Below are 26,818 nucleotides of genomic sequence, written 5' to 3'. Positions count from 1 at the left end.
TTTCTTGTGGTACTCAGCAGCCCTGCTATAGATTTCTAACAGTGAACATATCCAAACCAGTTTTTACTAGATGAATCAAATTAAACTGTAGAGTCCGTTTTCTTTACTCTTCCATTAACCAAGGCTTTATTATTAATTTAAAGAAAAGCAAGACATTTTAAAATTGGTTCCTTTTGTTCTGTCAAAGTACATTCAAATTATGTACTTTATAACATAGAAAAAAGAATTTGTCTAAAACACTTGCCCAAATCATTTACAACACAGCACGCACCAAATAAATATTTACAGTTATTTATAAATTCATCTCTAATAATTTATAACCCCATCTCACGCATACAGTAAATCCATGTCATAATGAATACAGACCTGTACAAAATTGTGTGGCCGTCTAAACTGTGTGCTTGTGTGTGTACAGCAGGCTCCACTGTGGCTTGTTTAGCATGTAGAGTGACTTCTCATTTCAGCAAACAAACCATTAATGATTTTACAGCCTTATAGAAAACATTCAGTCATGATCACTGGAATGTAAAATTAGCCAATGACTTCAGATGATAATTAGTTCAAAACCTGAATCAAATCAACATGGTTTCTGCTCAACAATTCAGTGAGCTCCAGTGCGTAAAGAATGTGACTTAGCTCATGTGAATATGATAATACAATACTGGTGTTCAGAAAAAACAACACTCGCTCAAAACATTATTCGTACAAAGCATCACATGCAGAACACAACTTTTCCTGTTTTATCATGTGAGGGGGGACACAAAGGTTTAAAACGTGCTGCTTGTGACACATGAAGTCAACTGTGGTGGTTCTCCCTTCACATTTCCTCTTAGTCAGACATGTGACAACGTGTCCATTTCTCCAGCACGTCTGACCCCGCCAGTGGTGCGACTGTGTCTTCTTGTTTTGCATCTGCTCTCTATTTGGTAAAGTGTGTCCTTACACGCAGGATGGGAAATGGGCCTGAACCTACAAATCTCTGGCCTGATGTGAACTAACACGCTAGTGGCCACTAACACTGCTGTTTGAGATCCATTTGTGGAAGCACATGGTGCTCAGCAGGCTGTAAGATAAACGCTGCAGGATCGAGGGTCATTCAAAGTCATCTTCATACTCGTATTCATCCAGGTCCAGGTTGCAGTGCGGACTGGGGATCTCAAAGAAGTGTCTCTTTGTCAGACCCAGCTCACTGGAGATGTGTTGCCCTAAGGGGCTCAAAGGATTATCATACCTAATGGAGAAAAAGATCAGTGATGTATCAGTCAGAAAGAGGTTGTTTTTAAAGAATAAGTTCACAACTTTTCAACTGTATGAATCAATAGTCAGGCGAAGCAGGCTGAACACTGAGGCAGGTTTTGCTTGCTGCAATAATTCCTTCTGTTCATACTGACCCTTGATTTCCTTCCGATGTAAGTGATGGGGGACAAAATCCAGACCTAATTCTGTGCTAAAATATGTGCCAAAGTTTATCTGAAGTTAATGTGAGGCTTTAGCAGTATGAGTTGTTCAAATCACAAGTGTGTGTTCCAGCATCTCAGTTTTTTAATAAAAAGAAATCTCTCCTTTTAATGTAGCCCAGTAAAGAAAATCTGTCTTTGGAAACATAAAGGGGGGAAAATTGAAACTTTGCAAAATACCCAGTTGATTTGTCTAACTCAGACTGCTGAAGCCTCATATTTACTTCAGATAAACTATAGAATACAGTTCATTTACACAAAACAAGGACTGTGGACTTTGTACCCCATTTCCTCTCTTGGAAGCATGTTAGGAGGGGATCTTGTACCAGCAAGTATGAACAAAAGGAATAATTACAGTGAGCAGAAACCTTTCCAATATACATATGGAGATGTCAGTATTGTTTTAAGACAGACTTGGAAATATGTGAACCTACCCTTTAATACATGCTGATAACCAAACAGATTTTCAAACAAAGTGGCTGATAGGGTCATTCAAGACAGTCAAGAGTGCTAATTACTCTGGTGAATGTTTCAAAGGATAACCATGTTAAAGGAATAGTTTGACATTTGGGAAACAGGCTTGTTCACTTTCTTGCAGAGAGTTGGATGAGAAGTTTAATACCACTCATTTGTCTGTATGGTAAATGTGACGTTAGCCTAGCTTAGCACAAAGACTGGAAACGGGGGGGAAACATTTACCCTGGCTCTGTCCAAATGCGACAAAAATCAACCTACTAGCACCATTAAATTTAATTAATATGTTGCATCCTGTTTAAAAACCCTCTGGAGTCATCCTAATAACTGATGAATACACTCAACATGATTTATTTACAGTTAACGTAACTTTATTTATATATCATATAAAGACAAGGTTGGAAAGTTAATTTAAAGTGCTGACATTTGACATTCACACAGTATCTCATTTATGTCTGTACAGCATAAGACATTTTTAAAATTTAAACATTTTGAACTGGATTATTAATATTTCCAGTGATTTACACGTATACAAAGACTTTTTGAAAAAGGCACAAAAATAAGTCGGAATAAAACCACTACATAAATAGACTGAATTATAATTTCATTTGACTTAATATTTTTTTACAACCTAGAACTAAAGATTTGGAACTTTTTATGGATGCTTTAGCTTTATACTTAAATTTAACAAAATAAGATGTCAGACCTATAGCTGAGTTTGTGCTGAAAAAAGGTACTAAACAAAGACACAGCTGGAGGCACACAAAGTTGGCTGAAATCAAATAAAATGAACCTGGACTAGGTGGATTTTGTTACTTTCAGACAAGCTGCTGGTGGTAGCTTCATATTTACTCTACAGACTATCTCTCGGTGAGAAAGAGGAAAGCGAATAAGCGTAGTTCCTAAAATGTCGGGCTATTCCTTTAAATAGACAGGACATTTTCAACAAACCAGTATGCATGGAAAGGACACAGGAGCACCCGAGAAGGCATGGATAGAGATGGTGCAAGAGTGGAGGATTTTTTTGTGCAGAAGAGGAATGATAAAAACAGAAGCTGTCTGGTTCAGAAACAGACTCCCAGCTCTATAATGTGGCCACATAGACAGGATACTGTGCCGGCTGACAAAACAACTATCTGGTATCAACAGTATGCTCAGACTGGGGAACTGTGGGTAGAGGCTAGGGAGTGGGTTTAGGACTAGACTTGCCCAGAGAGGAGGAGGTGGAGAAAACTTAGTCTCTACTGGTTACCCTGAATGTCTTACCTGCTCTGGTTAGCAGCCTATCTTTAGAAGTCGGTGGTGGTCCTAAAATCGCCACACAACATACCTGTCAAAAGCCTCACCTATCACTGACTCACGCTCACAGGGGCTCTGCTGCTGGACAAAATCCTCAGTCTTAGCATGAGCTCATCAAACTCTGTCAATCCCCCAAGTACATTTTCCAGTTAGACAGAAAATAGTCTGAAATAAACCTGCCTTTAGCTGATGGTACAGCTATTTCAAAAACTGTGTAAGGATAATTATCTATGTGTACATGAACTTTGTACTAAACCATCAATGTCTTTTTTAAGTTAATTTGGAAATTAAACCTGAGCTCGACATGTTGAAATGTCTGTCACGAAAATAGTCTACAAATTTCCACGTATGCTAATCAAACAATATTGGCCCTGCAGCACTGATAATCATGATAAATATTTGTAATTATGATAGCTAACACAATAATCAGGGCCCGTTTAATCAAACTTCTAAAAATTACAAAGTTTTTATAAGTTAAAAATAAAAAAAGGAAACTTCTAAAAATTACACCTACATAGCCAACTTAGGACTGAAAATGTCCTTCGCTAAAGTGAAGAAGACACATTGAGCAAGTGACAAGCTCCCACTTACGGCCTAATTAAAAACATTTGACATTTAAGAGCGGGTCATAGGTGATTACATGAATATTTTCATGTATGTGCAGAGATTTAACATACATGAAAGACAAGATTTTACCTAGATTTTCGTTTTACCAGTAAAATATTATTCTGCAAAAAAATATGTAATGTTATATAAAAAGGTTCATTCTATTTCTCTGAAATCCTTTTTTATTTTGAGTAGCAATTAGAATGTGAAATTAACAATTTATTACACAGTAATAACAATAGGAATGGGATTAAAGGACATTTGCTGAAATGGGTTAAAAAAAAGAAAAGAAAAATAACACCCCTGAGGTGTATTAGAGTTACATCTTAATGAACAAGGTCTATAGTTTAGGTGCACTTGCTGCAGGGCGTGTCGTTCTCTCTGGATCTTTAATCTCACAAACTATTTTTAATGCACAAAATTCTTGGATGTTATTCTGTTACATCCTATCAAATGTTCAAATGCAAATAGTGGGCTAAGACCATCCTATTCTGAATTACACATATTACTTCAGCTAACACATTATGAAAATTAATAAAAACATTTTCTAAAGTTTATGAGTTGGAGTTGAAATGAAATACTACTACTACTACTAAATTATACTATATAGCAGTCTGATAAATTTGGGAGCAGGGTTATAGCTGCAGCTGTATCTGACAAATCCTTGAGTAAATTCAGACTTACACATCATTGCACTGATCGTTGGCGGCCTCCTCTGCCACTAGGATGTCGTACTCCTCTGCAGCGTATTTCTCCCAGTCTGAAACCTCCTGGCCGTCCGTTTCCACCTCCTTAAACACACGACAAATTACATGATCCACTTGACTTCTGGGCAGAAAACAAGTCACATCTATCTCACATCTGGTGACATCCTATCATGGTTCAACCTTACTTACCCTTATAACAGAGAAAGGGTCCTTCTGCTCGTGGTCCAGGTATTTCTCGATGTTGAAGAAAGTGTCGAAGAAGATGTGGGACAACTTGCACCTCTTAAGGTCCCGCAGAGTGATCTTACCTGGGCATGGTAAAGGTAGTGACTTAAGACAGCTTCCCAAACCCAAACCTACCTACTGACAGATAATTTATGGCATGGGTATTATTAAACTAATTTAGAATTGTCAGCCTGGCTTTCCCATCCCATCTAGCATTCAAAATTGGCCCGGGGCTATTCATGGTTCCCACATCTGCATGTCTGCAAGGGTCAGCACGGGTAGCTTACTCAGTAGAGGTCGGGTTGGCAGCACAGTGGGATGAGCTCATCATACTAATGATCAAACTACAAAAACGTTGGGTAACAATATTTCAAGCCATGGCTGCAATTAATCATTGCTTTCGTTATCTATTCATCTGTCAGTCCTTTTTTTCAATTAACTAAATCATCTCCTTTCTAAAAATGTAAAAAAAAAAAAAAAATGTGTATGTGACAAATGATCAAGTAATTAGAAGTTGTTTATTTTGTTAAAGGTCAAACAGAAAACAGTAAATGTATTAAATTGAAAGAAAGTCAGCAAATTTTTCAGATTTATGAAGCAGTTTCATATTCATATGTTTAATCGAACAAACTAAAGGGCTGATTTTACACATTATATTACTCCAGCCTAAGCTTCTCCTGCAGTTGGCTGCAAAACTCAGGGGTAGTGATCAAAATCACCTTTAGTTTAAATGGAACTGCCAGAATGGGAGCTCAGCCCCATGTTTGCAGGCTGCTGCTTAGCTCATACAATGTTTACAATGCCACTTGCCTTAAGAAGACATCTAAATGTGCTTTCAAACTGATGTATAAAATCATCTCTAAATCCAACAGATAACTTTTTATGCGATACCTGAAATGCGAAATGGAGTGATGCGATTTTTGTATCTTTGTAGCAGTCAAACATCCTAGGTTCTTCTTTTGAAAGAGCAGAAAAGAGATTTCTTGTGGATCAGACAATAAAGTTCTGCTTTCCTTGAAAGTGGCATTTTAGACACTCTCTGGTTTGTTTATGAAAATTCCATCAGTCTCTTCTAATCTGCACATTATGTCTTGCTCCATCTTCAGATTCACATGCCTATACCAGCGACCAAATCTCATGAAGAATGTCATATTAAACGTGAAATTTTAAAAGACTTTTAAATCTGTTAAAACTGAAAAGATTCTTCCGTCCAGAAGAGACATATCTGTTCAGGAATACATAAGCCTCAAATACTCAGTGAAGAAGATGTTACATCTCATATTCCATGTTACATTACACAGCTCCACTAGCACGGCTTACCACCAGGTCGACTAAGGGTCAGATTCTTGCACTGGCTATCAATACTAAACATGCACTCCCTCAACATTGACTAGTCACTTCTAAATGGCATAGTGGTGAAGCTAATTGCTGGAGGGAATTTGTTGACTGTGATGATGCGAGCAGCTGGCGGCAGGCAGTCCAGATCAGTCAGTCAGTCAGTCAGTCTCTCATCTATAACTGTTCCCTCAGCTAATGATCAATGAACTGGCCTGAAAATGTGAATGTGTGTCCATCACCTTCACTGTGGAAAAAGTGGAACCTGCCTGGCTCAATGTGGGAACTTCTGAGGGTGTGTATAAATGTAAAAAGGGTCTGACCTTCGACCTCAGGCTTGACAAGGTCAAGCATTTGGCAGAGGCAGTCCTCAAAGGGAAGGGGCTCAATAGCCATGGTCTCCAGCTTCTGACACTGCTCCTCGTAGAAGTACTCCAGCTCGTACATGCTGAGCACCCCATCCCCATCCAGGTCCATACAGCGGAACCAGTACTCTATACTGGACACAGATAAAAGGAAACAGCAGCAGGCAGGTGCACGTTACACATAAAAGCTATAAAGAAACAGAAGATTAAATTGGTGCGGCTGCGTCCAAAAATCCCTCCCGTGTTCACTGCTAGGTGTTTTTTAACAGCAGACATTTTGACTTGAAATTGTAGAAAAAGCCTGTGTTACTAATAACATTTATGATGGCTCTGTTCCATTCAAATGTCCCTGTTAGCCATGACAGTTTGACAGTGAGCGAGTACACATAGTATCAGGACCCTGAAACTGAAGAAGCAAAAATAAAATTAGACCATTATTATTTTTATCATTTACACCAGTGCTTTTCTTACTGTGTGAAGTTAAAATGTCTGCTGTGAAAAAGGTCTGTAGACACGCCATAGTTTACTCTATAGTGAGCAGTGAATGAAGGACATTCATGGATCATTGTTATTTTGTACGATCACCTACAGGTGTAGTCTCACCTGACTGTATTTTTCTATCTTTAAAATGCAAATTGTGGCATTGTTGGCAGAAAGTAGTGTACGTGCAATGGAGTCTACTCCCTTGTTTCATTGCGGGAATTTTTGATACACAGAGCATAACTTTCATGCTCAGAATTCTGAAACTCGAGTAAAATGTTGGACTTAAAATGCAGCGCACTTTATAGTAAATGGGTGATTTCAGATGCAGCCTGTGTGTCTAGATACCTGGTGTCAGTCTTCTTGTCTTCCTCAGAGATGAGGAACCAGACAAAATCAGCATAACTCAGCCTGCCCTCCTTATACACTAGTCTGTCCCTGGTGAAATAAAAAGACACCATCAGTATTAAAACCAGCAGTGGAACGAAAACATAAATGTCCTTATCTTAAAAAATATTTGCTACTTTTAATAAGCATCATTTAAACTCACAGACATTTTTGACTTGCCTTGTTACTGTTCCTGAGAATATTCTCTCAATCATCTTATGCGAGATGGCTGGAAAAATATAGAGCAAAGAGATTACTTATAAACCAGACTGTTAGGAAAAACATCATCGTTTTTCTGTTAGACAATGGCACTCTCAGTTAATGTACAATTTTTTCACAACACATGTAATCGATTCTCACAGACTGTAAATCCAGACTGGCTAGTATAGCTCTTTTTTATCTTGACAATACTATAAATCCTCCAGTCATCATTTTGACCATATAGTGGTAGAAATTGTTCCAGACGTCACGTCATTGGAGGAGAGCATACATGCTGCTCTCTCATTGATCTTGTGTCTCATTTCCCCTGCCTCACTCACAGACCATCAACCAAGAACATGTGGTGTGGAGTGTGTGGGGGAAGAAGCGTCAAGTCTTTTTCTTGAGTAGGTGTTTGCATGTGAACAGCAAGCCTGGACCAAATAACATTTACAAATACTTTTTATTGTTACATGTAGTTTCAGCCCACTGACAATTGCCGACAATTGTATTCATTTTTCCACCACGCATAATGAATGACATGCTACTGAAATTAACAACAAATGGATTAACTTTTGCACTGTGCATATTATTATATGACAAAGTGAATTCCAGCTATCTAGTGCTCTCTCAAGAATAGGAAAAAATTCAGCAAAAATATTTGCAAATATTTAATTCTAGTCTGGTGTACTTTTCTTGAAGAAAGTGGGGTGTGTTTGAGCACCTTGGTCATTGTGCCGTGCCAGGTCCTTCTGGTCTATGTAGAGGTCATGGTCTGTGTCCAGCTCCCAGAACTTGCAGTAGATAACATAGAAATGTTCATAGGAGAAGAACTCTGTCAGCTGGTTCACGTCTTCTTCCTGCTCCAGCAACATCACATTCTGACACAGCAGGAAAAAAATGTTAATAGTCAAAAGAGTGTAAAATTATTTAACTTTTAGGTATTATGGGGAAAATGATTATCCAGACTGCCCCTTTAAATGTCCATCACAGTTTATAGAATAACTTCTTAGTTTAACTTTGACCTACCATACCCTACACTTGCTGTTATTGTACACAGAGTATTCCAATGAGGAATCATAACAACATTGTAGTGCACTAATCTTCGGATTTACCTCCAAATAAAGTGGTTTTGACAATCTGGCTAAACTGTTGGCTTGTTTGTAACATGTTTGGTCATCTGACTGACTGTGTTTCTTGTCCCATGTTATCATAGCAGATACAAATGATGGTCAAAATTAGAAAAACAAGACCCAAGTTGATATCAACTGGAATTGTCCTTTAATAAACATTTTATCAGTAACACCAGTTTCATTTAGGACAAAAAACAAGCAAAGTGATTCATGTAAAAAAATTATATCAGGTTCAGCATAGAGGCAAGCACTGGAATTTGTATTACAAAATCTGAAATCGCAACTGCTGAAGAATTTTATAGTGAAAATCTGAATTCAATTTTAAAACACTTTAATGGCCTTTAATTTGTGTATTTGAAAAAAAAAAAAAAAACCAAAAACAGACATTTTAGATATTTTAAGGACCTACAAACACCCCGAGTAAAATACTTAAAATGTAATTCAGTGCAAATGGAAAACGACACATGAAAAAAAATCTAAAGTCATACCTGAAGAAAGTTACTTTTCCTGAGCTCATAACATGTTATTTTTCCAGTCCACGACCGGTTCACATTATAAAATATCCTCTGAATCACCTGAAAAACAGTTGACAGTGTTATCATGAGCAAAACTTAATAATTGCAGTGTCATTTTAAAGTTTCACTATCTGCAATTTTGCAGTAGTAATGTGATGTCACGTGTATTATGGTAGTTTACCGTGGTGATGTATCGTGAGTGAAAGTCCGGTGCCTCCTTTAGAAAGGCCAGGCCTGCGTGTGAGTTCACCACATCCTGAGAACATAAAGCAAAGTAAGCTCACTTTGTTCTACTGCATGTCTGCCTCATTTCCATAACATCCCCACGAAACTAATGAACACAAATGCAAGAGAACAACTCAGTGACATGCCTTAATACAATGAGAAATGCACATGTTCAGTTTAATTCTGCATTTACTTTTAGAGATGAGTTAAATGGCAAACCACATCTGTCTTTCTTTGTTGCTAAACAGAACGCATAACATTCAGAGTAGGGATATAAATGCAAACTTATTCAAACATCAGAAGTTGTCAGTGTCTATCTACATCACTCTGTCTTGCCATATATTTTATAGACTGTGCTATGTAAAGAAAAGACTCCGGGCATTGTTGGTAGAGGCCAACAAATTTAAATGCTTCTTTGAAGTCAGAAAACACTGGGTCAACTGGATTTGGGATGTTCTTAAGCCTTTCTGATTTGACAGCCAAGTCTTGGGAAGGCAAGAGAAAAGACATTTGCTTGTGACTGCTCTTAACCTTCTCTCCTTTCTAATGCCATAAAATCACAGGGGGTGTGCTGTATTTCAAATAAACTGTAGCTATATTCTTGCCATGAAACTCTCTCATGTCTTTTCTTTATTCTACCCCCTTCTCTTCTGCTAGAGGAAAGAATTGTTGACATAAATGCGAAGGCGGCAATGAAATTAAAAGGCCTTATTTCAGGGCAGCCGTCGTGCCTCTTTGACTCTTACTGGGAGAAATTAAATCATAGAGAAACACATAAATCACAGGGCACAGGAAACAGGCAGGGACAGTCAAATCTACTCCACTGCAATCCGCCTTTCATTCATCAAAACAGTCAAAGGCGATTTGCTGTGTGGAACCATACAAATTAAACAGCGAGTGCCACAAGGCATCTCTGCTGGTATGCTAACGGGTGTTCAGCACAGCCTGGCCTCTCCTGCCAGCATGAAAATGAATCAGGTGTAGGGTGGGGCCAATGTGGAGTACAACTGTTTGTCAGGCAGAGCGAGAATACAAACAGCCAGCACAGCAGGTCCACATGGTAAGACTAACAAAAAGTCAATTAGACTATTCTAAGGAAACAATTTGATGGATATGAGTGCATGTTTTCTGGGATTATTTTTGATGCTATGCCACGTGTTTTACATGAGACCCATTTTAATCTCCATCTTCCCTTGATTAATTTCTGCTGATCTTGAATCCTACACCCGTGGACTCTCCTGTATACTCCCCTCCACTACTGGCTTACAGGAACATCCCTAAATTAGTCCTTCTCCACACAAAAAAGCAATGCCTCAGCAGGGCAGTCTAAAAATTAAGTCCAGTTCGCACCACCAAAGCCAATGCAATTTTGCCATCCCACATTGCCAAGTCCAGCCCTCTCCCTGGGTGTACTGCAGCCAGTACCTGCAGGAATGGAATAAAGTCGTCTTGTTCCAGGTAATTACAGCCAGGCTTGGCCAAGAGGTGTACAAATTTGGAAGCATCATTGTGACAGGTCTGTAGAGTTCTGGAGAAGAAAAGAGAGAACAGATGGTTGCAAGGTTACCCCCTCATTCAGTCTTATGTTCTCTCTATTCTTTTTGTCATTCTTTCAGCAACACAAGTTTTAAATTGTTTCACTTAATAATGTAAGCACAGGTATAATACATTCTGAAATTAGGATTCTGAATTGCTGCCTGGTGATTATAAGCGTGCTATGGTTATGGTAGCGACAGGGAAATAATGCCAGCGTCTGGTGTGGCCTCTCATCTAAGATTGGCTCAGTCATGAGCTCAAGTCAAAGGCCAGGTCTGTCCAGTTCTCTGGAGGCTCATACATTAATACAAGGCCATGCCTACTGCATGCAACAGTGTTCAGCACTCAGCGCACAACCAGCGTTACAAAAGCCCTATGGTATTCCTTTCAATTTCACACAGAAAGACACTGAATGGATGTTTTATTTACATACTGCATATGCACAGCATCTATTCCCTTATGGGTGTTTATAAGCTTTGGGGCTTTGATCAATGATTTCTGTTTAGGAATGAAAAGGAAAATGTCATAATAGCAGATAGCTGCATGCAGTGTCTGTGATCCCTAGCGAGTGGTCATCATTGTCCAGAGGAGACTGTTTGAGCCATTTGGCTGTGAATGAGTGTACCAGTGGTCTACTGAGAATGAGAGGAGCTATTGTCTTACTTTCTCCACATAGCCACAAACTTGTGAACAGACACGAAGCCCGTCCTGTCGCCTCCAGCCGAGTTGAACAATGGCACTTTCCAATAGAGGGGGCACTCACAGGCCTTAGAACACAAGGAAGCAGGAGAGATGGAGTGGTGTGTGGTGTGGATATAAAGAGGAGAGATGGATGGAAAAAAATTAAATGAGCACTTAAAATTTACACACGTGACATTTGACGCAGAAAAGAACAGCCCAATGACACACACGGTTTGGATTGAAAAGTGCTGCATCACTTAAAGACTTCCCTGAGGAAATCTAGCTGTCATGTCTCTCTTCACTCAGGTTCCCCTCCGGCCATTGCTCACATTCCTCAGGGAAATGGAGATAATATTTTCCGTGGGGTTTTAAAAATCAGTAAATATTCGCAAGTCGGGAGCTAAATGGCACTAATGAAAATAATTTGCTGGGTGGCAGCTGAACCGCCATGCTTCAAATCACATTCTCACCTTGGCAACCTGCCCCATGTCCTCAATGGTGGCCCTTTCATTTGGGAATTGGGAAAATATTTTCTCAATTTTGGAAATGAGGCTGTCGATGTTGAGGTTGGCTTGGGGCCGGCCCTGTGGGAAGTAAAACTTTGGAATGCTTTCACTCAGCGCTGTGGTGACGGGCTCCTCTGTCCTCACCTGGGCCTGAAACAAACACACAGAAATGAACTGTTAGCCACTGATGCTAGGAAATGCTGACACTTCTCGGCTCAAGCATTTCATGTGCCAAGGCTCGATGTAACACAAACTCTGCACTGCTAGCACTCATGTAACCAAACCTCTCAGCAGCCCAAAGGCCCATCAGGGAAGAGTTGTGACTACCCAGCAATCATAATCATTATCCATTTATCTGTAATAGATACCTCTATGATACACATTCCCTTCTACAGGATTGTCACTCTGTAACAGATTGTAATTAAGATGCATCAACTGACATTAATATGTGCTGAATGTTTTGACTGACAATTATTCTACTCTGATGCTGAAAACCATGTTTGACCCAGTATTGTTTGCAACTTGTTAATTTCACCTTTTTGTCAAATTATGACTAAACTAACCTGAAGGCTGCATAGAACAAGATAATATCTAACAATCAAACATTAATTGGTATTCTGTCTTGATATCTCTCTGAAAAATGATCACATCTGTGGCATGACAATAATATTTAACCAATATATTTTGGTCTTTAACAGCACAATGTGTGCCGTCTAACTGTACACAAAACGGTAGCTCTAAACGACATAAGATATGGTAACACAAGAAAACCACAGCTACTCATGTTTACAAATACAAATAAAAACCTGTTCTTATCAGTAATGTTTAATACAGACCAATATTTCGAGTCATCAGTTGAGGAAAATGCAGAGTTCTTAGATTTAAGAGTGATAATGAAAATAATTGCTAGTTGCAGCCAAATTAGATTTCATTTCATGTTAGTACAAGATAATAAAACATCCCCCTTTATGATCCGAACACAAACAAATAATCACAGTAGATATTTTGACCTTACAAAGCAGGAAAAACACATGTCCCTTATAATATTATCAATAGTTCTGTTCCATTTAAGTGTCCCAGTAACCAGGACTGTGATCCAGCATTTACAGTATCAGAACCACAGAACTAAGACACCTGAATGGAATCAAGGCAGTGTTAATTATACCTGTGCTGTACCTGCCATTTTGTGCCAGATGTCTGCTGTAAAAAAAAGGCCCAAGTTCTATCACTAGTAGTTAGATAAGATTATCTTTGTGATGGACAGCCCCAATAAATGTGTGTGTGTCAAAAAGAAGAAGCAAAAGAAGCAAGTAAGCAACTGAGCAGATAGAATGAGCAGGGCCACCTTGGCTAGGTTTAAACAGTGTGCCTATTATATGCAAACAGTAGCTGTCTGGAGATTGAAGAAGGGCTGGCATGTGATGTGTTTGTGTGTTAGCCTGAAATGCTGAAGTACAGTAGGGGATAAGGGTCTGTTAACTTGGAGTCATTACTGGACACAAGGTTGGGCTCAATTTTCTTAAATCTCTACTCTCTGTACCTGACCAACCTATTTCTACCAAACTCTAATGGATGTCATTCCAAAGTGCCGCACTTCTCACTAATGCAGAAACCTTCCAATGTATGAGAGCTTGGACACATTTGTGTATTTGTGTCCTTTTAACCACTTCGGCCCTTTGCAGCATGTGCTATTTAGTGCTATAATCATGACAGTGGACACCAGTGTATCCCTTTATACCAGGTCTTTGTGAAATGATATTTCTCATTCCTAACCAGTATGATTTACCACAGCAAATGAACACAGTTGACATACTATGATGAGATCATATTAATTGACAAAATCTCAACTGTGTGTCTTGCTGAGGACCATGCTGTGGAGGACATGAATCAGTGAAGATATTTTCATAGCCACATATAAAAAGCCAGAATGCATTATGATCCAAATGTGTTATGTTTCACATATTAGCCAGTTATTAAAAACAGCTTGAGCAGACTATGCCTCACTCAAATGTCATCTCATATTCAAAGACTATTTACATGGCTCAAGAATTCGCTAACTGGGTCATTCTCTTTGGCCTTTAATAATCACATAAACACACCCACACAGTTCTCTGCTAAGAGATAAAAATACCATCTTGGTGTTGTTATGGTCCATCATATACTACCCATTGTTCACACCTCTGGTTATAGTTGACAGATTCTACATATAACTTCAGGTCTGCAACAACAAAACTTTAACAATATGATGCAAAACCTTAAAATTATAGAGGTGGAAAGAATGGGGCTAAATCTATCCTTTTCCATTTCTACATGTATGTGTGTCAGCATGGATGGAAAATTTCTTGCTGTATTCTCTCAGTGGTAATCTGCTCATCTTAGCCTCCTAAATGATAAATGCTGCTGATCCTCTGCTCTTCTCTGTCCTGTTTGGTGGTGTCAGCCATGGCTATAAAAGGACATAAACATCTCCTGTTGCCCTGGCCCGCACTGTCCCCTCTCTCTCACTCTCTCCCTCTTGCTTCATGCTAATCACTAGCAGAGCTCTTGAGCAGAACTGGTAAGCCACATGACATTTTGCACATTCACAATGATGTGGTCTGAAAGAGGACAGTAAAGCATCCTGAACACAACATACCACACAAGATGAAACATCATACCATCATCAAAAACAAGGCTCTCATCTCATGTCTCTTTGTACACATAAAGAAAAACAACTTCAAAAGTAATTCACTAACAGGTGGACATGATTGCACAACAGTCTCAATTCACATGGCACAGTAGTGCGTAAATATGCCTAGAAAAAATGATGTAAATGCTCATTTGTCCTCACCTCTCCAAGATGCAACTGGCTCCTACAATATCTATAGCTCCACTTTGTAATGAATAATTGTAAACAGTGAAGAATATATACAATTATTGAAGTTTAACAGCGGCCTGTATTACACAAGATCAGTACTGCAGTCCAATCTGAGTACCAAGACATTAAGCCCACAAATACCAGTCCACATTAATAGATTTGCTCACTGGCTGAAAGGCCAACAAAGCCTGTGTAGTAGAGGGTACACTCATACAAACACCTGCCTGTCCTTGTTGGAAAGCTCTGAGCCTCTTCTTGAACCGAGACGGCAGAACAAAGTCACAGCCACGTGCCAGCAGAGCCAACTCCTTTCTCAGGTCAGGGTCCTGACGCAGAGACAGCTCCTTCATCCTCATCCTCGCGCAAGACAGGATGGGAACACATATAAACAAGCACAACACTCAATCCGGTGTTATCCTCTTCACTGTAGAAATCACTCAGTTGGAGTCAACACTGTAGGCAAAAGGCAGTGGCAACAGTGGAAGCCCTCTGTGTCTGTGTCCCTGTGATTGTCCTCTGTCAGAGTGAGAGCCTCTTAATGCAAGGGAGCAGCTGCAACTGTGACTCTCTCCCCCATTCCAGATCTGGTCGCACAATCTCAGGTCTGCCTGCTGCTCTGTCCCAGTCTCTACACAACACACACATATGCACACACGCCGAACAGGGTCAGGGAGCCCTTGCCTCAAAGCTGCCGAGGAGATAAGGAGTGACGATGTGTATGTGTGTGGGAGTCACTTACTGTATGTGTGGGAATGGGAGGGGTGTGTGCAATGGATCTGCCCTTTCCAGTTTGCATTCCTCAGTGCTCATGGAAGGTTATGTAAAGAGACAGACCTGTTGTTGCAGCTTGCAGCAGCCACAGAGGCCAATTGAAGGATGCACCTCAATACCAAGATGACACACTGTTCATGTTCACTGACTTACTTTCTGAAAACCTCTAACACTACCAAGTACTTCAGGCAATGTTTGCTTGTGCTCTTAATCCTGGAAATGGACACCCCCTCTTTTGGACAGTACATCCAGACACTAATGGAAAAATTCAAAATAAAACCACTTAAGTGATGGAATATGATGAAAGCCACATGTTACTTTACTAAATCTGTCTTTATCTGTTACTAAATCTGCCTTAAAGTCTAAATCACAAGAACAGCAGGCAGATCAAATAAACTTTATGAGACATGGGCAAATAAAGAAAACAACAAAGGTATATAATAACAGATAACAGGAGTGTCGGTCATATTACCACATGATACACACACAACTACATAATGTACATATATTCAACTATTCTGCATCCTATCTTGTGGTTGTCTTTGTTTTGCCTTCCCCTTGCAAGCTTGGGCTGCCAGCCATTCCACTTCTTATTATAGTTGATGGGGGGGGGGCATGTCAAATTCAAAGAATGATGACCAAACCAGTCTGCGCCTATTAAAAGCACCAGCAAGCACTGTTTGGGCAAACCAAGAAACTAGCTCTGGAGAAACAAGGGTGTATCTTTAGTCCTCAAAGAATTATCTGCTTCCGGTTGCTGCTGTCCTGGAGTGATGGCAATTACATCAATTCTTCATAAATATGCTGATCTAACAGCTCTGGTTTTGCCTTCAGAACAGTGACTGTACATGGGGAAAGCCCAACACCAGTACACCTACTATGGCTACTGATGTAAATGTTAATTAAATAGAAATAGTACAGGAGATGTCTGCATTAGTAGACTACGTAAATAAACCCGTATTTTTTCATGTTATTGTACACAGGAGGTGAAAGCACACCCGCAGTATTTTTAGATGACAGGATTGCAAAGTCCACAGTTTTCCACTGGTCTCTGCTCAAACCCAGTTCCTGTTATCCTCCACACAGGACACTGCACATGGTTGATAAGCTGTTTGTGTGATGGCTTTTCACAATGGCTGCCTTTTGTTCATGCTAATCAATTCAAACCAAATGTGGAGAGGAAAGTACCAAGACCAAAATAAAACTTGGTGGATTACATGAAACAGTCAACTCACATGAAATACTGTTCTGTCTGTTTTTATGTTTGAGCAAACATAATCTGAAGTCTGTTCCATAAACAGAGGTATCACAACGCAGCAGGGATAATGATGTGTTGTTTAAGATACATGTGAAAACAGCCCCGTTGGTGTTTTTTTTTTAAGTATTAATATACAGGCACATGTGGCTAGAACAGCAGTGTGGAATGAAGATACAACACAGACAAGTTAGCTTCCTACAAGGTTGTATGAAGTGTGTGCCTTTTAAATAACCAGAAGTGAAAAGCACCAGCAAGCATTATCGCTAACCAAATCATCTCAGTGCCACTGCAGACAGGTTGTCCAAACATTATTACCCTCAGAAGCAACTGCCAGTCAGATAGGCTGCCAAAGTACTACGACCACACTATAATGGGTCACCGTGACAAAAAGAAAAACATGAGAACTCAGACTGACCCCACAATATTTCTAATCTGTAAACTGCAAAATCTGATTTGTACAAAAACGTGTACAGTCATGTCCAGTTCATTACGTAACAGATGAGATTATCAAACACACTGTTTGGAGTTAGTGACCATTGGCAATTTTGGATGTTAGAATTCCCTGCAGTCAGATGAATATTTGCTGGGGTGTCATTTTAGTTGAGCTTCAACTGACATGGTTTTCAACGCTTTTAATCTAAAACTGTGATATTCAAGAGACAACAAGCAAGGCAGATTAGCAACCACAGTGGAGAAAAATACATTACAGAGGGGTGGGAGAAACCTGATCAAAACTCCCCTGAGGGCGCCACTGCCAAAGTGTCAATACAAGCATACATAGTGTCCCACAAATACTTTGTTTGGCTGGCTTGAGTATGTGCATTACTAACACGATTGAACCAAGGACATGTACCACAGTGTGTCCACACAGAGGTGACTATCAAACTATCTCACAAACCTGGGGTAGAGTCACAACTGGTTCACAACATGGGTACGGAAGTGATGCTGCAATGAACCAGTAAACTCAAGCTCAATCCACCACAATCGGATGTCTGAGATGGGGATTTTGGGATACATGTGAACGTGGGCCAAAAATAGGCCTGATTGACTGACAACATGGTGGGCTCAGGGAAGGCAAACAAGTAGAACATGATGTGTATAGATCAGCCTGCTTGCATAATAGTAATAATTCAACAGCCTTCAGTTACCATAGAGGTTTGCTGAATGATCTAAGTAGTCTACATGGCACCAGAAGTGGAGCAAAGGGTCAGAACACTAAAGAAAGAAGCTGCAGAGATAAGGAGTTACAGCACACAGGGGTCCCCCACACTTACACAACATTATTACAGTGACTACTATGTAAACATTGAAAGTTTAAACTTTACAGCAATTAGTTGTTAGAGACAGCAGCTTTGAAGACAGGGTGACTTTTAACCTATTCTTGTATTGCAATTTTCATATCTTATTTTTTTTATAAGCTGGAAGATATGTGTGTTTAGTTTATAGTTTTATACATATTTACGCCATTTCATTGTAAACTTCTAATTGAATTAAAGTGCACAAACAACAGGTTAATTGAGACAGTCAACTTAACTAGGATAAGAAAATTAAACTTTGAAATCATAGACCACTTTTCAGATTGTTTAAAAGGAAACAAAAAAGGAACAAAAACAACACAAAGCAAAACAAACAAACAAAAATGGAATTTGGCTAAAATCTGATAAATGTAGAAGGTGAAATAGTGCTCAAGAAATTTTCTTAAAAAATACATAGGTTGACAGACTCCTCACCTTTCTTTGCGCTATCTCACAAAGGATTAGTGAAGTCCTAGCCCAAACCCAAAGTTTACAATCGTTCATTTTACATACAAGCCAAGACTCCAAAATAAAATCACTTGTGGGAAACAATTTAACACCTGGTACTCTCTGACAGGTCAGGCCTGTCCCTAGACCTCTGCTTCAAATAGCTTCTATGATACTGAGACCAACCAAGCATGTTAGAAAAAGACATCTTGAGAAATTAACAGTGATTCTAAATATAGATGTCAAGAACAGAAGAAAAAGTACACTCTAAAAGGAAACTTATTTCTGCTTTTCTATATTACAAAAACTTCTGATTGTCTACCTATTGCACTCATAACACAGGGGCAAATTTAGGCATTAAGCTACACAGCAGAACTGAGCAGTCATTGGGGGCTGATATTTAGTGTACAAAGTGTACAACCACATACTCTGATAATGAGCAGCATCTAATAGAAGCAGTTTCAGAGTAAATTACACAGACGATGAATGTGCTGCCACACCTCATCTCATTGGCAGAGTTCTGGGTATGTAATGCCAACACAAGGGAACCAAGGCTATCTATATCAGTGTCTGATGTCAAAGTCGGACCAGCTGTTCCAGGCTGCATCAGTGAGACATAAATTAAATTTCTGAGTAATCCATTGAAGAATGCATCTGTATGCAGGAATTCATTTTGTTGTTTTAAAATAGAAGTATTACTTTATACAACGCCACAATGCCTTTAATATTGAGTGACACAGTGTGGCCACATGCCATGAACCATCACAACAGAATACACAAACTGTGCAGCAGTTGCTTTACAATAATCTGGAGTGAGTGGGTGGCATTAGGGGGCAAAGGTCGTTAGAAGGAAAGAGACATGAATGTGAAAATTGAAAAATTTACATCAATCTGTGAAGTCTCTTACTTTTCCATAACAAATCCTTATGTTAAATAGATAGACAAAAAGAGAGAATGCTCTTGGTAAACATTCAAAGTGACAAACACTGAAGCTGAAACCCACAAAAGAGACCAGCATGCTGCTGCAATGCTTTTCTTCTTTTACACCCTCCTCCTGTGGTCCGGCTATTTTAGCAATGAATCACTTCTCATCAGGTCACAAAAAGACTATGTTAGACTATGTTTGTAACTTGACCTTGACCTGAAATATCACAAACTGTAATGGATGTTTAATTTTGATGTGCTTTAGATAGGCATGTTTCTCTAAAAAGAATGGAAAAGAAAGCATGGTGGACTTTTAAATCAGTCTTTAGTTTCATTTTGTTAGTTGGTTAAAATTATGTATGCTTTATGAGTAATCTATAAAATTAGCTAAGGAGAACAATGTCTGAAAATCTGCTTATCTAAGTTATGTGAACTGGTTAACTGGTATCCTTTAATTTGGACTCTTGGTAGTAGTAGTGTTGGAAAATGTGTTCTGGATCTGGTTGATATTAATTTGTGGTGACTTGTCAGCCCATGTGGTCTGGGCATAGTTATGTTAAAAAAGAACAAGTCTAATACTAGCCCTGGTGTTTCAGTCAAAGAGAGAACAGATGTCACACTACTGACCACTTGAGCGCCTCCTCATGCCTGTCTTTAGCATGTCAACAACATGTAGAAGGCGGAGTCTCTAAGAGCACGTGCCCCAGCTGTCTGGCTGCTTCACTGTCATCACACACACTAATATGCACAATCAACCACTATCCCAGACTGTCATGTTGCACTTCTCATCTTGACGGAGTAGGAATTCTAAACAGACATGCAAAACTGTTTGAGCCTTTTAACAGTGGCATTTGATTTATTCTATAATCAAACAGTCTAAAGTGAAAATCCTATTTGCCTCTAAAGACTCTAGTCACAGCACAACAAGATCTGCAGCACACAGGCTGACAGGAGTAATCCGAGTGCCAATGATGTTATGTTCAGACACTCCCATCGCTCATACCACACTAATTCATGGGTGAGGCCTGAACATTTGGAAAGTATTTGACTAATAACTGCTACATATGCCTACAGACATGGAGGCTCCACTATGACATTGCTGAGTGGTCAGCCCCTCAATGCCTTTGATGCTGTAGGCTACTCAGCAGCCTCTTGTGGCCAGCCTGGGAAAATAAAGACCCCAGAGGGATACAGTAGGGCCTGGTTTAAGAAACTAGAAATTGAAATCTATGAACAGTCAGGATGGATTAAATAAACTGATTAAAGCCCCTATGTGTAGGACTTGAAAAATTTCCAATTCTAGGGACTTCTAGTGGTAGTATTAAAAAAAGGTGGCAGACCGCAATGCACATTGCTACTGACATGAAAATTCTAAATCATATAAAAATTCTACGAACTAAAAGTTTAAGCAAAAATAATTAACTGTCAACTTTGCAACTCAGTCCATTTACATTCATTTTTAACTTGATACTTGGATGCTGTGTCTGATGAGGTGCACCTTTTGGCTATACTGATTGAGCGGGTTCTACAAACCCATGAAAGCATAATTAGCATCAACATAATCTGAAACAGTGGTTATAATTTTAGGCCTTTTCATAGCAGATATTTTGACTTGTCAAAGTAGGAAAAGCACAATGGTTACACATGACAATAATGGCAGTGTGAAAGTGAGACAGCATACACAACAGCTAAATGGAATTCAGCCATCATTAATTTTATTATTTACACCTGTACTTTGCCTACTGTGACATGTCAAAATGTCTTTCACGAAAAAAGGGCTAATGGCACTACAACGTGTTTGTGTGCAACATTTAGTGTGTATAATATAGGTTTAGATTTTATGATTGAAAATGAAATATTTACAGCAAAAAACAAACAAACAAACAAAAAATGTTCAAACACCTTTTTTGCAAGTGTAACAAATCCTCATCTCTTTGGTCTAAGTGATGTTAACAAGCAAGTTACCACGCTTATTGTTAAGGCAGTTATTAACTTAGCTTAATAAATGTTGAATTAATTTCAGGCTACTGTATGGTATTGCATTGCATCAGATTGTACAAGTATACCGAATAAACTGGTAATTGAGTGTGCCATCTACTTAAACACATATATCCATTTAAATCTATATAATGGCTATGAATTTGGGCTTTAATTATATTCAACTAACATTGCAAAATAATTATATATCTCCCTACTCTACCAGCACCTTAGATTTGACTGCTAATACCTGTTGCCAAACAGAGGCAGGGATTACTGAGACTGATTTTGCAACACACCCATAAATCACTGCTACCTCAGGTGGCCCAAGGAAGAAGGCTGAAACAGCAGACCACTCCTTGTCTCTGATGTTATGAACAGCAACGTCGGATGAAAGCCCTGTGGCATGCCACCTTAAGACCCACTAAATTCTGTTTAAACCTGTGAAACTGTTTCATAACAGTTTGTAGAAGAGGTTTGAGAACGATGGCCAATCAGCTGCGTGCTTACAGAAAAATCTGGTAACAACCATTTAATGTTACTCAATCTTTTAACTTAATGTTTTAATAGATAATTTACCTTTTTTGTGCTGACAGACCTGCGTAGTACTCGGCCATTGGGTCCTGTCACTCTGGTATTACTGCTACTGCCGGAAGGCAGGGTACTGGCAGATGGAGGGCTGGAGGGAGTACTGAGGGCAGCAGGCTTCTTCTCTGCCAGGTTCTTCTGGGATGCCACATTGTTGTTCTCATTGAAGCTCAATGACCTTTTGTCCTGGGCGTCCCCAGCGCTCAAATCAATGTTTCGTCCACTTTTGATTAGGTCAAGATAATCTTTGAGTAGTGACTGGGTTGCCGGATCACTCAACCAGTTGAGAAACAGCTCGTCCACCTTCATTTTAAGAACCGGCTGGAGAACTTGTGGCGACGGCATTTTGCGTAGTGATACGTCTTGGCTTCGCTGACAAAGGTACCTGTGTGGACATAAGAGTAGAGTTGACGTCGCAGCACATCACTCCGATTCTGTATTTTTCAGCACAAGCCTACGCTGGACGTGCATGGAGCTGAAAAAGATACTACCAATGCAGTGACGGTGTGATAGAAATTAACACTCACAATGGCTTCGTGTCTGTCGCCCTTGTTTTCGGTTCACACCAAACACTCGCTATCGTTATTGAATTTTAGCGCGAACCGTCAATCAATGCCTTTGCCCACAGGCACAAGTAAAATTGAATCCAAATTGACCACCGTAACGTTAGCTATCTTTAACGCAAATGTCAGATATACAACTGTTTAAAGTCAATATTTAATTAGGTAAAGTCACATAAAGCTGCCCGACTACTTAGGAACGAGTAGCCGGGGTCGACAGAGTTGGTAAAGTCGGTGTTAGATTAAAAACTAGGAGCATCAGCCAACAGTTTGTTAGCTACGATAGCTTTAGCAAGCTAGCTTTAGCAAGCTAACGTTAGCCGGCTAATTAACCAAGGTACCAACCTTCAGTGAATGGACGGTAATGCCAAATGCGTTGATATGAACTCTACATTACTCCATTCATAAGCGAAGTTGTGTCACGCAGTGTCTGTTTACCTGTGAATTAACTACGAAAGTAACGCTGCGGTGTCTCCGGTGTTCATTTCGCTGGGCAAAAGCGCAACTTTTCAGGCTCACGTTCCCCTGGTAACCACGAAGTACTAACGCGAGACCTTCCTCGGGGTGAGAGTTCATCGCACCGCAACGATAACGGCTTCTCTCCCAGGAAAAAGGTACTTCCATCGGCCAGCGTGATACGTTAAAAGTCCGGTTCAGTGCCCGCTTTGGCGTTCACGTTTATTGCTCAACTTCATCGTCAATTCTAATTCTAGAAATGCTACGCTTTTAGTTATTACACACCCTAGTGCTGAGTGATGGAAGAAGTTTTCAGAGCGTTTTACTGAAGTAAAGGTAGTAGTTCTGCCGTGTACAAGTACTCCATAACAAGTATTATCACTACATACTGTTCTGACAGTATACAAAATAAAGTACCATCTTTGCTGCAGAAATTACTATTATATTATCTTACTATTCCGTTGCTGTAACATGTAAGAAACCTTTTTGTGTTGGTTGTGTTAAATTTAACTACTCTGTATACTGTTGAGCAATTGAATTTGTAATGTTTTATAAGTTCAAAGTTTTATCGTGTGTTTTAAATGTCAAATCTTAATCTGCAAAGTAGACACTATGGCTTTCAAATAAGTGTAGTGGAGTAAAAAGTACAACATTTCCTTCTGAAATGTAATGAGGTTGAATGTAAAGTGAAAAAAACAAAAACAACAACAACAACAAAAAAAAAACCCAAAACACAATACTCAAATAAATGACCTCAAAATTGTACTTAAGTTCTGCCGCACATTAATTGTACTTGGTTACATTCCTCCTCTGCATGTCCCAACAAGTCCATCTTGCATAAACACTGTTCATAAGAATGAACTGCAAAGATTAGTTGATTAATTGATTAGTCGATAAACATGATAAAAATTACTTAGAAAATAATTGTTTCAATCATTTTTTAAGCAAAAAAAGCCAAATATTTGCTGGTTCCAGCCTCTCAAATTTGAGGATTTGATACATTTCTTTTTGTCCTACATGATACTAAACGAAATATTTTTGGGTTTCGGACAAAACAAGACATCTGAAGAAATTATATTGGGTTGTTGGAAATTATAATAGGAATTTTTTTTTTTTAAACTATTTTCTGAAATTTTATGGACAAAACAATTAATTGAGAAAATAATCAGCAGTTTAATTTATAATGAAAATAATCATTAGTTGCAGCCCTTACAAAAAGTAGGACATGGGCAATGAAACACATGCATACTTACCATGTTTAACACATTTATATGAATACACTGTTTCTGATTCTCATGTCTGATTACCATCTAAATAGTTTTTCTTAATTTATGATTGATTTCCTTTATACAATGCTCAATCCAGATTCGAGCTAGTCATCACTTCAGTGCTCATTTCCAGGAAACCAGTCCTGTGTGGTCAATTTAACCTCTGATGAACTTGATCCTGACTCTCTTTGCATGAATAACAATGATATATCTGAGCCTGATTCCACTGTCATTTCTCTCCTCATACCTGTACTCCTTGAAGCAGCTGGGCTGAACACCTGGTGTGTATGGAGGTGGACATACAGTACTTACTGATTACAGTAGGGAGGAGTTGTCTGGGACATCGTGGCTGCCTCACTGCATCCCCAGCATAGAAAGCAAGCAACACAACGAAAGGTCAGTATAAATAATTGGTACCATATTCGACACTCAGAGCAAAAATGGAATGGATTGTTTTCAGCAGGAAGGGACTTTCCAACTCCTCATTATTTACCAAACCCAAGCAGGCTTCAACCACATAGATATTAATTTAATACATATTTAAAAGATGAGGAAACACATTTTGGTTGCACTTGAGTGGCTAAAATGTAACATGAAAATTACGGGAAGAGATTTCATGATCACAGGGTCAGGTATTAATGGCACAATAACAATTTCACATGGAATTATTTTCACTTACACAAGCATTGCTACAAAAAAACCCCTACTTAATTACTGTAGGTTTCTGTGAATACTGTGTTCCTGGGTAATTATGCTTATGCCAGCAACATGACAAATTTTGTTTAAACTAATCTGTCCCTTTTGGCAATAACAAGGTAAAGCTCTAAAAAAGCATTTTGCATTTTTTTTCATTAAAAGTTTTTTGTGTCATTTGTTATATAATTATATGTTGCTAATCCTTCTATTTTGGTTTTCATGAGCAATATATTACTGAGAAGTGACAAGGAGTCTGGTACTGCATGTCTTTTTGAAGATAACTCTGTAGCAAAGAATGGAAATTCTTAATGAAGACTATCACACAGTGCTGATTTAAACAAAAATGACCTGCCAGAGACTTTATTGATATGTTGGACATTAGGGACACCAATCACACCAGGCTTCTCTCGCGTTAATAACCACACTCAAAGTGCCTGTAGCCTTTTTGTTAAGAGCAAATTAATGGTGGTTTCACAGTGGTGAAAATTACTGACTGAATTCTCCTGATTGCTTCCCTTGATAACACTAGTAAATCAAATCTGAAGCATTCAAAGTTGTCTGAGGCACATCACGTAATGAGAAACCTTTTTGTTCTTTAGAAAAGCAAGCCTTACATGTGTTTCAGAGCCCAATCAATATCAGAAATGAGAAGGGAAAAAGTGAAGGTCTTGAAACTTGAAACTTTGCAACTTTTCAAAGTGTAATTACAGTGTACAAATAGAATTTTACCCAAAGCAGTGTGCATGTTGTTTTTTCACGCCTTGAAGGACATTTCAAAGATTTGGCCGAGGCTGAAACCACAGGGGGACAGCTGGTTAGTGTAGGAAAGTGTTAGTGAGGAGTTCATGTGTGCAGCTCTCCCTTACTGCTGTCAGCTATGCTATATGGGCACTCTGCAAAGAAGGCAATAAACAATCTGCTCTAATAAGGAGAGTGAATAAATTTGAAAGTATTGTGTTGTAGATGTGTGCCATACAGAGTTATTTGGATGGTACTACATAGTAGAATAGGCAATAGGCCATGGTTATTTTAAGTTTTAAGTTTGTTTCAAATTGGTTAAGTTTAGGTACAACTTTGTCTTCTCTGTGTTTGTTATTAAATTTGACTTCCAGATTAAAGTTTCACATTTTTAATTGAATGGACTGCAACATAAATGACATGAACAAAGGTAGAACATTCTTTAAGAAGGTACCTAATTTACCTCAAACGTTCGGTTTAATTTGTACGTTGGTAAGAACTTTTCCCAATGACTAATTATTTGTACATTCCTACAATCAAACAAAATGTGATACTCGTCTCCCAGATGGTTGTCATTGAAAAGGTTGAACAGCCTCCGAGTCCTTTCCAAGCCTTAATATCTTCAAGTGATCCGGGGGATTCTGGTGTTGCTAAACTTTTTTGTTATTAAAACCCCTGTTTAAATTTGACACAGAAGATTAAGAGATTACAGCATGACGCTAGCAATGTTTGGCACGTTTTGTCAGAGATAAGACAAACCACAGTCATCTAGTATCCAACAAATGTATTCCATATCTTTTCCAAATATTGTAAAATTAGTCTGATAGTCTTTGCGGGTTTCCCCAAATTTCTCA

At 39.0% G+C, this 26,818-nt stretch overlaps 1 protein-coding gene across 5 annotated transcripts; it reads right to left on the bottom strand.

Annotated features, from left to right (window-relative positions):
* Positions 1-35: 35 nt before the first annotated feature.
* On the bottom strand, positions 36-23,424 carry ppp2r3b (protein phosphatase 2, regulatory subunit B'', beta). Of its 5 annotated transcripts, XM_040149156.1 has the most exons (15): positions 23,245-23,424; positions 22,238-22,631; positions 12,094-12,279; positions 11,606-11,709; positions 10,832-10,934; positions 9,363-9,437; positions 9,155-9,241; positions 8,258-8,414; positions 7,516-7,564; positions 7,297-7,386; positions 6,427-6,602; positions 4,733-4,851; positions 4,521-4,627; positions 3,198-3,239; positions 1,122-1,231 (listed from the first exon to the last, which is right to left on the bottom strand). In XM_040149156.1, the coding sequence occupies exons 2-14, from the start codon at positions 22,589-22,591 to the stop codon at positions 3,221-3,223; spliced, it is 1,626 nt and encodes a 541-aa protein (XP_040005090.1). In that variant the 5' UTR covers positions 22,592-22,631; positions 23,245-23,424; the 3' UTR covers positions 1,122-1,231; positions 3,198-3,220. The 5 variants fall into 5 exon arrangements, with proteins under 5 accessions (XP_040005087.1, XP_040005088.1, XP_040005091.1 ...); XM_040149153.1 differs by lacking the exon at positions 3,198-3,239 and having other exon boundaries at positions 36-1,231; XM_040149154.1 differs by lacking the exon at positions 3,198-3,239 and having other exon boundaries at positions 36-1,231; positions 23,152-23,260.
* Positions 23,425-26,818: the final 3,394 nt, after the last annotated feature.

This window comes from Xiphias gladius, chromosome 16, assembly GCF_016859285.1.
Source record: "Xiphias gladius isolate SHS-SW01 ecotype Sanya breed wild chromosome 16, ASM1685928v1, whole genome shotgun sequence".
Taxonomy (NCBI): Eukaryota; Metazoa; Chordata; class Actinopteri; order Istiophoriformes; family Xiphiidae; genus Xiphias; species Xiphias gladius.
Note: the sequence above shows the minus strand (reverse complement) of the source record. Positions and strands in the feature narration are given on the sequence as shown.

Excerpts from the sequence above, each read along its gene's own strand:
- ppp2r3b (XM_040149153.1), bottom strand. The coding sequence starts at position 22,591 with ATGCCGTCGCCACAAGTTCTCCAGCCGGTTCTTAAAATGAAGGTGGAC. Across the intron at positions 8,415-9,154 it reads GGAAAAGTAACTTTCTTCAG|AATGTGATGTTGCTGGAGCA; the intron begins GTATGACTTTAG and ends CTGCTGTGTCAG. Across the intron at positions 7,387-7,515 it reads TTCTCAGGAACAGTAACAAG|GGACAGACTAGTGTATAAGG; the intron begins GCAAGTCAAAAA and ends TTATTTCACCAG.